Here is a 12,939-nt window from a genome sequence, read left to right as displayed (position 1 = left end):
GTGCCAAGTTTTACCTCTAGATTAAAAATTTAAACCAGTCCTGCAGTTTATCTGCCTCCTGGACAGACACACCAAGCCCCTTCTCACATTGACTCCTGACATTACAAACAGAAGCTTTTACAAATGAGACAGCCACATCCTCTGTGTTTAACAGGAAGAGAAAAATGGAGCATGATTTTCTGCAGTTCCAAAGCTTAGATTGCACTACTGATTTTCAAAGAATGATTTAAGTTAGCTATCATAATGTTGCACTACTTGTCTCATTGGATATTTTTTAAGTTTATTTTATACTTTAAACTTCTACTTCTTATTGTAGCCAAGCAGCATTAAAGTACCTTAACTGCTACACTAAGTATTGCAGCCAGTTAGACACTCATGTACATTTTTTATTCTGTAAATATAAAAAAAAAATTGGGAGCCACTTCTCTCTTGCATTAAGAGGTAAGCCAATTGCTCACTAACAGGCCCTTCAGCTATGGGGGGGTATCACTTTCTGTATCTACAGATATGTATATAGAAAAACTCTTCACTATTGAGAAAAGTCTCTGTTAGCATCTGAGATGAAGTTAAAAATATATCAAAGTCATGTCCTTCTCTTCTCTAAAGTGCAGACAAAAAAAAAAAATTTAAATGTGAAGACACTTCCTCAGATGTACACTATCAGTTGGCATTTTAATTGGCCCATACCTCAGCTAACAGCTTGCATACAGCCAAGCCACAATAGCAATACCACAACTGTGGCGTGAACGAAACTCAACAGAAATTCTGTGGTTAAGGGCAAAACTTTCCAACATCAGCCAAATAACATGTGCGCCACAGCCCGAGAATACACATTTTAACAACAACAACGTCAAACACAGAAGCAGCCAAAACACTTGTTAAAGGTAGAAATGGTTGTGATCTGCGTTGTGATCTGTTGCTCAATTAATTCACCACTACAGAGAAAAGTTGGAAAGCGAGTAAAGCAACCAACAGAAACAACATGAACCTTTTCATCATGCACTCAACTCACTCAGACACACACAAGCACACACAGCAGGGCACAAGCAGGAGCAAGGTTAGAATACAGACGCTCAGAAGAGTGAAGAGAGGAAACGGTAGGAAATGAGAATTAAAAGAAATATCTGAACATACTGTGGAGACCTGATTTATTTAGGGACGTGGCTTCAAAAGCACAGCTCATTTGTTACTAAAAGTAGTTGTGACTCTTGCATTTTGTAGTTTCGAATGCTTTTCAAGACTCAGAGGTGCAAATTAAATGCTGTTTGAAACACTATACCAACTATAATTACCATAATATAGGCATCAATCAGCTAATGATAGTGGCATTACTGGCAGGGCATACCAGAGACAACAAATAATCTAGCCCAGACTTACTTCCTGTTCCAAGTGGAGGTTATTGCTTAAAGCCAAACTATGAATGCAGATAAACAATCAGATAACGCCATTATTTTCCCACCCATGTGTTTCTTTTTTGCTGTCCACGTGCACTTTTATCGGCACGCGATCAAAGATAATCAAGCGTCGTTGCCAAAATATCGTCCATTGCCCACAGACACTGTAGAGATAACACTTATAAGATTATAAGACTAAAGTTATGAATTCATACTTTTTTCATTGGGAAAGGTTCATATGAACATCGTGATCTGGTTATAAAAAGCTTTAAGATTCACTCACAAGCATTAAATACTGTTTCCTTGCACATTTTTGTCTTTACAAACTCACTGGAGCGAACATGCTGCTAACACTGCCAGAGTAAGGGATTTAGCTGATATCCCACTGGGCCACTTATGCTAAGAATATACATGCTTGCTTTACTCTAAGGAGATTTAAATAAACAAATCCACTAAATAGAGCAAGCCTCTGATGTATAAAAGAAAGTATATGTTAACCTTTTAGCACACAAGACTCTGCATATATTAAAATGCATTCAGTGCGTGTTCTAACTTTAAGTTATCTCTTCAAACACATCAGAAATGAGCAGCAAACTGGGCATGTATAACTAGGAGCCACTGACCCCTGAGGCAGCCAATCCCCTCCTCGTTCTCTGTGCATGAGTGTGTATGTGTGCACATGCATGCATTTCAGTTTATGTAAGGCCTTAGTGCCGTTTTGATATACAGGTCAAGCATGAAAGTTAATCCCACGATGGATACACACAAAATCAAATACAAGGCAACTGCGATGACTAAAAAAGATACTACTACAGGGTCAAAACATTTAAAGCAGAATCCCCGGCAGGGAACAATGGCACTGTGCTTGTGAGGATACTGCAGTGACATGATTAGGATCTACAACAATGGGAGGAAATGCATAAAATATCATAAGAATATCCTGACAGCGTGAGCTCCTAGAGGCAATCTACTCAACAGAGGTCAGGAAGAGGATTTTTCACGCCATGACACACAGCAGTTGTGTATATAAAGCTTATTTAGGTATGCAGCAAGTGACTTAACTACAGTAACTGGACTGGAAGACTTACAGGTCACTGCAAAACTAAAAATAAAAGTACATGATGAAATCCACACTGAATTCCTCAAAAACCAGAGTCTCCAACTAGTCAGTATGTGAACTGCCCTGCTGGTCTGCTTGGTGCCTGACTATTATGGTATTGTGGCCTGGAGGATCACTTTGTTTTATAGGGGAGCTCTCAGGAGATTCCCACTCCCGACTGTGTGTTGTGTTTTTGTGTGTGTGCATGAGTGTGCTTCAGACCTGTTGTCACCCGACCGTGTGTGTGTCAGCAAGTAGAAATGCTGCCAATGAGAGAGAGGAGGGGGCCTGCAGGGGGCAGGAGCAGGGACAAAACAACACTGGCTTGCCAGGAGTCTGTGAGAGAGTGTGTGCATGTGTGTCTCACAATACCACTGACCTCTTTCTGCTGAGAAACAGAAAGTGAGAATGTGTGTGCATGAAACTTCACAGGCCTCTTTACTCACAGGAAGAAATAAGTGTGTTAGTGTATGTGTGTATATATTAAGCGTGACCATGCCCCCCCACTTTCCGCACAAACAGAAAGCTCAGGCTAGAAGGAAGCAGCAGCTCATGGGCAGATGTGAGCGAGCTCAGTAGAGCCACAATCAAAAACAAACAAGAGGTAGTTGGACAGTGTGAGGGGCCAATGAGGTCTGAACAAACAAGAATGTTTAAAAAAAAAAAAAAAAAAAAGACTAACAATTATTTTCAATATGTTAGTTTCAACAGTTAGTTTACTATGCAAATTCCTGTCGGTGTTCTGCTACTGGAAACTGAATTTCCCGGAGGAACCTACCCGGGGGATTAATAAAGTTCTATCTATCTATCTTATTTAATAAATATAACAACAACAACTGAGCAACTTTGTGAGCTACTCTCATTGGGCTGCAGTCTCCATAGCGACCACATGCTATGGTCGCATGTCCTTAATTGATGGTAAGCCTGCCTGTGCAAGAAGCATATGCAGCTTAGCACCGTATATATACATCATGTTGCTATGATACATATGATGTATGCATCATGGTCTGGATCCAGACACTCACTTCATGTAAGATGTGGAGGTATTTTTGAGCCTCATGTAGTCTTGAAGTACTATTGTTTTAACAGTGGAGATGTCCATTAAATCTTTTGTGCATGTGCCTATTGTTTTAGATAAAAATGCATATACCCAGTTTCTGTAAATAATTTAGTGTATCATAGCTTTGATCCATCTGCTGAGTGTTAGAGGGCAAAACTGTATGATGTCTATTTGCACAGAGGGAAAGTAGCAGGGAGGTCATGTTTGAAAGTGCCTTGCAGGGATTCACAGAATTTACTTATTGATCTAAACTTCTCTGTGTGCGTGTCCATGTATGCATACGTTTGTTTCGGGCTTCTTGTGGGACAACACCATACTCCCAAGCGTGTGCGTGCAACTTAGTCAAGTGTATGATTATGCCCTGAAGTTTTATGTGCGTGTAGTCTGCCTTAAGGGGTTTGTGTATGTGTGTGGCTTACCATAGTGTGTGAGAATGCCCTGAGGAGTGACCACCTTACTGCAGACATGGCAGACAACAAGAGAAAAATCCTCCAGTGCTGGGAAGTGGCTGTAGACAAGCATCTCTGAAAGAGACAGGAAGAGTAGGTGCCACAATTATAGAATGACAGAAGCAGGCCGAGGGAACAGACACAAAGACAGCAAATGAATATGACATATTTTGGCAGAACAGGGATGTATATAAAAATAACAAAGATAAAGTCGGGATTGTTACACGCAGGATATTTAGAGACACTTGAGCTGAACAATCACTTGTCATCGGCTTCATCTTAACAGATCAAACCTCCCATTGCCTGGCACATTCCAAACCAATGGAAAGAGTAGAAGCCTCATGCCTTCTACAGGTCAGTCATCATGACTATTGGCTAATAATGGGAATACCTTTACAATTTATATTAAATAGTAAAAAAAGAAAAAAAGAAATCACAATTTCAAAAGCCACAAAACAAAAAGGAACAAATCTTTACATTTTATTTTATTTGTTAGGAAAAAAACCCTAGTTTGATTAATTAAATGTCAAATTTTTATGTACACATTTAGTGGCACTGTGTTTAATATCATCTTTAGACTTCAATACTATATGAGGCTTTAAAATATGCATCTTCGGACCAAATACTAATCATCTTTTTTTTTTTACTACCAAAACCAACAATCTACCACAGGCACATGGATAATTAGTGTCTTTTCTAATTACTACACAGACAGACCTTCAAACACACTAGCTAGAACAAAACACCGTAGGTTACACCCCACCCACTCAGGGAAAGTTGAAGATTAAATTAAATATTGAGAACCCCTCTCCCCCATATATGTCCAATGGAAAACATCTATTATCTCTTCTGGCTAAGCTTTGAGAAGCTAATCTTTCTGTACCTAAACAAGCTCCGCTGTCAGAAATCAGAGCTTTTTATTAGCAAGGGGCTTAAGCCAGAATCACTCAGCAGAGGTTGGATGTATGTATGTGCATGTGTGTGTTTGTATAAGGTTGCAAAGGAAAAAAAAAATAAATTAAAAAAAAAAAAAAAATATATATATATATATATATATATATATATATATATATATACACACACACATATATATATATATATATTTTAAAAGTGGGGGTGTCTGACAGTGAGTGTCGTCATGATCTTAAATTGCTAGCAAGTTTCTAGAAAAGCACAGACAGGATGTCATGCTTAATACATATCAGAGTCAGTGTGTGTGTGTGTGTGTGTGTGTGTGTGTGTGTGTGTGTGTGAGAGAGAGATGTATAAAAGACAAGGTTATTTAAGGTCACGGAAGACCACATTATACACTATATGTTATGTGCGGGTGGTGCAAGTGGGTTTCATTGCTGGCTAGTGTCACATTCTTCCTCGCCCTGGATGTTGCAATTATATTATTATTTTAAACATATACATGCATTTTTGCTTAAAGAGTCTCTGGTGAACTTTGTTACTACCAAATGACACATACAGGCTATGTTAACCACAGGCCTCTAGCAGGCCTGTGCTTCCTTTAACCCGTTTGCACTTGTTTGGTTTCAGAATCATGCCAGATAAGATAAAGACAAAGTCCCACACGTGATAAATTTTTTGGTCACGGCAGAAAGTACAAGTTAAGAGCAGCAAAAATTAAGGAAAAAAGAAAAAAAAACAATAGAATAGAATAAGACAAGATAGAATAAAATACTATATATAAAAAAGAATAAAATACTTTGTTATATTGGGAAATTGCACTTGATACTATTACACATCAGGGAGACAGGGTGAAAGTTATCATTGTGTAGAGTTTGTGTTTAGAACCTACTGCCGCTCGCTTAAGACTATACTTTTAAGCACAGACTTGCACACAAAGGAGGAGCTTATGTTTAATTCAGCAAGAAAAAACCTCAAGAGACAAATGAGCTGGGGCTAATGGTGGTTCAAACATGGAACGCACATTACAGATGAACTAATGGGCCAGGCTAGTCTTTGTTGGATACAGGCTATATGCTACAGTTGATAAGAAAAATTAATTCAACTCTGCAGCCTAAAAATTAGAGCTTGAAGCAGTACTCACTTTATTTTAAATGTTAGCAGCAGCAAAAGTCTTTGTACACAGCGCACAAATCCCCTGTCACTATTGTATATAATCACTGTATACCGATACCAATGCTGGATGTTTGAATACCTGATACTGATAACCAATATATTTTTTTATTTATTCTTATTGTTATTTATACCCTGCTTTAGCTCTCCAACACACAATGCTTGAACATTTATCCCACAGATAATTAATGCAAATTACATCTAGGACACATATATTACTGACTGATGCGAAACCTTTGTGAATTTTCCAGTTTGGCTCATCTATTTGTGGTTAAGTCAGTTCGCAAATGATGTGGTGTCTTTATTTCCGAGGTGAAACGCCAGTAAATGTGAAAAAAGTTACACGGGGCCCAGACTCATGTTGCTCAGCAATAGACAGCAAAACAAAAGCATGACTATTGCTATTAGGTCTGAGACTGAAAAATACTATGCTCAGAAATGAACAGAACATGTCAGCCAAGCCTATGCCTCATTTAAAAACTTGTTTGACACTAATAAACACAATTTAGTTCCATTACCGACGCCAAAAAACTAAAAAGATTTTTAGAGTCACTTTTGGGTTGAGTATGACTTTTCATTCTGTCATTTGTTGTGCAGAACATGTCACTCTGGTGACTGACGGTGCCTCTGTGCATTTGCATAAAAGGTCATTACTCAATAGGTTTTCAAGGATAACATACAACATACTGAGGCTGTCATTAAGTGATTACTTCAGAGTAATCACTTAATGCTTGAAATGCTTAATAGTCACTGGGAAGCATATTTGGTGATAAAGCAGAATGAAAGCTAGGATATTGTACTATTAAGCAAATAAAACTGACCATAAATTCCAAGCAATGTCTATTCAATCTGATGAGCACTGCAAAGGAAAACAGCTCCACATCTGTTGCTCAACAGTTGCAGTAAAGTAGTCGGCAGATGCTTTGAACAAGCTCATCTGGAAGAGGAGAATATTTCCCACACACAAATCGAACCATTGCTCTTGGATTTAGGCCACAATTCAAACTCTCTTCTTCTAATGTTTGACAAACAAAGAACTCCATTTCATTCACCAACAAATAAATTATACTGTTTGCTTTTTCAAAGAATTGCTTGATTGATACCACAGTATGTTAACAGACCTGCGGTTCTGTGTGGAAAAGCAACCTTTAAATAATGTGAGCGCTGTCAACACATTGATACGAGGTAAAAATGAACAACTCTGTAATATAAGCAATTGAAGTGAACCGTTTTTTTGTTTACAAGTTGATCGGCGCAGTTCGTGTCTTTCCTGTGATCGTTTTCAGAGGAAATGAGCACACTCTCTCATTATTAGGAAACTTTTGCCAAGACAACGTAAAACAATGACTCGATTTTTGTTTTTTGGCATTTCGCAAATTCCAATGAATAGAGCAACATCAAAAGACATTAACAGAGCACTTTAAAAAAAGAAAACAACAACAAAAAGGAAGTAATTTCCTCTGCAACTGCCAAGTCAAATGCAAACTAAGTGCATATTTCTTCAGTCTGAATTATGTCTGTGTGAGTGTGTGTCTCGAGCCAACTGCCACAGTCTGCCAAATGACTGACAGGCCAAAAAAAGCAGTCTCCAAAAACATCACTCAGTAGTGAATGAGTATGTTTCGCGCAACTGAAGTGATCCATCATTGGGCAGTGATCAGTAAAGCTAATCAGTTTACTATTGCAAAATGAGTGTATGCAAAGAATCCTACACAATATTCAGTTAAAAAAATCAAAAACAAAACAAAAGTGGTTACTAAGGAAGGGTTGGTTGACTAACAAAGTAATAAGGCAACTGTAACAAGCAGCAACTCTGCTCTGTGGATAAATCAATTAACTTATCTCTGGATCGCGTTTCTATTTTGCACCATTACCATTCCAGAGGAGGCAATGTGAGAGATTGACAAATTCAGCTTAAGTTGTTCTGTGAACAGCCTCACCAGATAATTATTGCTCTGGCACCAAAAGCTCTGATAGTATAAACAAACTGACTAGCGTTGGCAGGCAGCTAATGTTGCAGAACTTAGTCTGCACACACGCACACCCGTACAGCCAAACTCACCTCTTTTATAAATGTCCCAGATAAAAATCTTGTTAAGTTTTAGAGTTCAACATACTGGTTAAACATTTGATTGGCGCCAACAATAAAACTGTAAAGACATAATGTCACGAAAAGTGTTTACAAATGAGCTGTGGAAAGGTTAAATAGTAGTTTTAAACGTTTTATGATTGCAACGCTACTGAAAGCCACTTCTACCTAACGGTACAGTTTAATTCAGACCGTTCCTTTCGAAATTATGTGAACATTAAAAAAGTCTGGTTTAATGTAAGAGCAGAGTTGATGGTTTTACTAGAAAATCAATGTTGTCAGAGTGTATTTACAATTTACCATCCAGACTAAAACTTTAAGATTTTCTAATTAAGAACAGAGGAATCAAAGTTTTTCACTTATTTCTTTTGTGCTTATAGACTTTCATTTTGATGATGCTTCTAGTCCATGGTGTTTTTTAAAGGTTATATCTCAATCTCAAGGTTAATTTTTTATAGTTAATCAATGATTTATTTTCACAGTTTTCCTCTGAAATTATTAAAACCTTTATTTCTGGTTAAATATAGACTTTTTAATATTTAACATTTGCAAGCATATTTGAGCATACATCATGTCTGTGCAATCCAGGTATGACAGGATAATATTCCAAGGACCTATCATTAATTTTTGCAAAACTTTAACCATTCCACTAGCATATACCCTACTTCTATGGCCTTATCAAACCATTTCACACAAACCAACAACTTCCTGTCTCGGTTTCACAGCCAGTGCGCTTTTAAGGTAAATAAAGGTTCCCTTAAAGGGAATATGTAGTTTCCAAGCACCTCTTTAGTGTGCCTGGCACCAAGTAACCATTTCCTTCAACCATCTGCACTTGGGCTGAGACCTGCTGGCATCCCCAGTTCAGATGAAGCCATAAAACAGGCAGCTAACTACCGACGTCTCTTACTATAATACACAAAATCTCTCTGTCTGGTTTTTGTCTGCAAGACACATAACCAAGAATTGAGCAACCTAGCTTTTTAATACAAGTACATCCCAGGCCTGAAACTTCTCATCTATATCAGACAATATGGCGTCATCACGTTCCTAAAATGACCTATTTGTAGTGTTTATGCACTTATAAGACCTTGTAATACTATCACAACAATAACATCCAATTCAGCAAATATTGATTATTTTTGATTGTTAGGTTTACAGTATCAGTATTACTATACATCATTAAGCATGATAGCTTCTGAAGTAAAGTTTATGACTATACCAAAAAGCAATACATAAAAGTTTGTTACATAAATAAAAATACAAATGAATTTAAGGTAAAAGGGATTCTAAGGCATGAGAATCAGTCTAGCCCACAAAAATTAAAAAAAGAAAAAATTAAAGTAAATAAAAAAAAAAAGAGACCTTTTTAACCAACATTTCATTATATACTTTTTTCTCAGGCTCATGTTATTGACATTTATTACTAAAAATAAAACAATGGAAATATAAAGCCATAGTGAAAAAGGACAAACAGACCAAATAATGCAGTAGTGTGGGTATGTACTAGTTTATTTCTTTAGTCTCACTGCTTGGTAGGTTTTGTTTGCTTCACAAGTGACCCCTTCGCCCATTTATTAACCTCTTTGCAGGTGTTTAGAAACTGAGTGACTGGACTGAGTTTCTCTTGTACAAACGTTTTTTTAAGTTTTTTGTTTTTGTTTCTGTTTTATGAACTTAATTCATAAATTCCTGCACGGCTGTCAGAAACTCCAGCGGCACACTTCGACATGACTCATGGCACACCACTGAGCCTTGCAACAGCACATCTGGAAACAACTGTTCTTAAACTGTGACTTACCAAACTTAACTTAAAAGTTTCAAACATCAGAGGAAGCGCCACAGACAATGCACAGTATTTTACCATAGCTTGTACAATATCATAAGTCACCCTGTAGGTGAGAATGCTGCAAATAACAGTGTTCCCATTCCAGGTAGGTTTGGTGAGGGATAATTGTTAAAGCATGCTTACAGAGATGCTAAATCATAATACAGTGTAATCAATCATTTTTCACAGCAATGAATACAGTCAAAGAACACCTACATACACTAAATTGTCACCCAAAGCATTGCCATAATAATGTCACGTTTTAGGCAAATCCCATTTCGAATACAGTGAGTAGTAAACATACAAATAGGAATATTAAAGTACTGCTATTTCAAGATGAAGGACAGCAGAGGCTGCTGGACTAATAAAACTAAGCTGATTTTGGTTGGCATTAACTCCACTGCACACAGAGAGTGAAAGAGAGACAAAAGAGACATAACCATAATGACCTGCACCACACATCAGTCACTGCCAAACTGGCCTCCGTATTTAGAAATGTGCACACATGCAGATGAAGTCAAGTGGGTTAACACATAATATATGAATCAATGATGAATCACTTAGTAGTTGATGCAAATTTACAAATAAAACATTAAAGCTATGTTTCCCTGTGTTTGTGAGGCTCGTGAGACTTGTGAGGCTCGTGAGCGTGTGTCTGCATATCACTCTCAGCAGCACTCAGTGTCATGTTGCCAACAGACCAGCAATTCTGGAAACACCGCTCTAGTCTGGCTCTGAGAGAGGGGAAGAGGAGGCATGTGAGAGTGTGTTTGATAGAGTGTGTGTGTGTATGTGGGAGGGGGCTTTTGGTATTTGACCAGTGAGACTGAGAAGAGTTTCCCCGGCTCTGCATGTGCGTCAGTGTGCTCCTACGAGGGCTACAGCACGCTTAACCTCTCAGGGATGACTCAACTGTGTTAGTGTGCAGCGCGTGCTCCTGTGGGTATTTATACATGGTGAGGTGTGAAGGAAGCCCTTTGGCTCTGTCCCTAAGGAGGGTAGCAGGGAGGCACGTACTGCCTGCTCAGGGGCACCCCCACAACGCTCTTCACATGCACAAAACCGACGGCTGCACACAAGCTAAGCCAATTTAACAGATTATGAGTCACTGATTGAAATCATCAACCTCCAACACATAGATACAAATACAATGAATAATAGCCCATCACACTCAAGCATAGTTGTTTGCTGTTGATGGTTTAGGCCATGTAAATATGTGACACAGGAAGCAAAAAATATTGCTCCTATAATTTGCTATAGCTTTGCCAAGACTCTATAGATCACTTAGCAGTTTTTCAATTATATACCTTCCATAATGTTTCAATTAAAAGCTCTACAAAGACATCATCAATGCAGTCTCTTCTTTTGCCTTGTTTGGGGTAAGAATATCTGATGATGGAAGATCCAGAACAATATAGGGAATTAAATGGAATCTACTACTTTAATGATTTCACAATTTTAGTCTATTTCAAAGTTTAAAATCGAACAAATGTGTTTATAGCTTCTCAAATCTGCAGACTTGAGCCTTTTCTTGTATTATATGCAAGTAAACAAGACTCCCTTTGCTCCTAAACTATATGTCAGTCTCAGTTAAATATCTAAATATATCTTCTTGGTCTCTAATAAATTTGTGTCGGTATTTTTTTCACAATTCGAACCTTTTATTTTGAAGCGATTGATCGATTAAAGCAGACAAAAATATCATTTTCAGTCCCAGATTACTGTAAAACACACCTGCAATCAGAAAAACACACACCTGACCTCTAAAGTATGTAAATATAAAGTACAGCAGCAGCCATGCAGGATAAATGTGATTTCTGAGAGAAGCGGTCAAAGATGGCACCATTAATGCTCCACAGCATGTGCAACAAAACAATAACAAACCACCACCGTATCTAGTAGTCTAACTTCCCTTACCTTCTCTGCGGAGCTTCACGGCTTCACCAAGGCAGTAAAGCTCTTTCTCGCTGTTATCCAAGGACGGGTCTGCGTCTGAACAAACAAAACAAGCAGTTAGAAACACGCAGGGGCTTTCAGAAAACTTTGGGGGGGCCATGCGTGGAGCCCTACTGCCGCTCCTCCTGCTCCGAGGCTGGCTACCACCAGAGGCTAGCATTAGCTTGCTAGCGCCTACGCTGGCTTCCTAAATCAAGTGGAGCTGTCAAAGCTAACAAACTTACAGCTGGACAGTTGGGGGATAGCATTACTGCACGCGACAACGACACAAACTCCGCGCGGTAACCGATAGCTTTGCTCGCGCGCATATGTGCACGACTGTTAAAGCAACACATCAATATTGCATTTCGTAGTAATATTATTTGACAGTTACTTTGCTGCGCTCTGACAGACACCCTGCATGGTGGAGGAGCTTACTCAACTCAATCACAGACAGTTGGACCACGCACTTCCCGACAGTTTGTCCGCAAAAACAACAACGCTACCCGTCGTGCGAACTTACTGTCAACAAAACGTAATTTAGCCGCACTGACGAAGGAAGACCAAGGCTCGCAAAGGAATGTATCCGGACTTGGTATTTGGCGATCCAGTGTCGCCATTGCTCTTCCTTCTTGTTGCTTTGCTGAGAGCCGTTTTTTTCTGCCTCTCCTTCGCACGCAGCAGGCGAAAAACGAAAGAACGAGATATGCTGACGTCGTTCTCGTCAGGCTTCGGCGTTGTCCGGCAACTCTCGGCGGGGGCGGTTGAGGGGCTGAAAGGCAGGTACAGTATGGTTATTCACGAGTTCAGAAGTTCAGCATAGTTCAGGTAAAGCCAAAAATCCATCGTCACCATTTCCATAATTTAAAGATTACACTAGGCTGCATTATAAATAAATAAATGCCTTTTTTTTTTTTTTTAGTATTTTTGCAATAGCATGTTTTAGTAATGCCCTTCAAAAAGCTAAGAAAAACTATCTTCATGGGGGAAAATATTAGAA

At 38.7% G+C, this 12,939-nt stretch overlaps 1 protein-coding gene across 1 annotated transcript in view; it reads right to left on the bottom strand.

The window, feature by feature from the left end:
• Positions 1-12,614, bottom strand: part of atxn7l1 (ataxin 7-like 1) — a 30,180-nt gene extending 17,566 nt beyond the window's left edge. Inside the window, exons 1-3 of the mRNA XM_063501302.1 lie at positions 12,463-12,614; positions 11,922-11,996; positions 3,973-4,077 (exon numbers count right to left, since the gene is read on the bottom strand). Coding sequence (XP_063357372.1) covers positions 3,973-4,077; positions 11,922-11,996; positions 12,463-12,559 — 277 coding nt within the window. The 5' untranslated portion in view covers positions 12,560-12,614. The remainder of the gene's footprint in view (positions 1-3,972; positions 4,078-11,921; positions 11,997-12,462) is intronic.
• Positions 12,615-12,939: the final 325 nt, after the last annotated feature.

This window comes from Pelmatolapia mariae, linkage group LG17 (assembly GCF_036321145.2).
Source record: "Pelmatolapia mariae isolate MD_Pm_ZW linkage group LG17, Pm_UMD_F_2, whole genome shotgun sequence".
Taxonomy (NCBI): Eukaryota; Metazoa; Chordata; class Actinopteri; order Cichliformes; family Cichlidae; genus Pelmatolapia; species Pelmatolapia mariae.
This window is presented reverse-complemented; position numbering and strand designations above follow the sequence as displayed.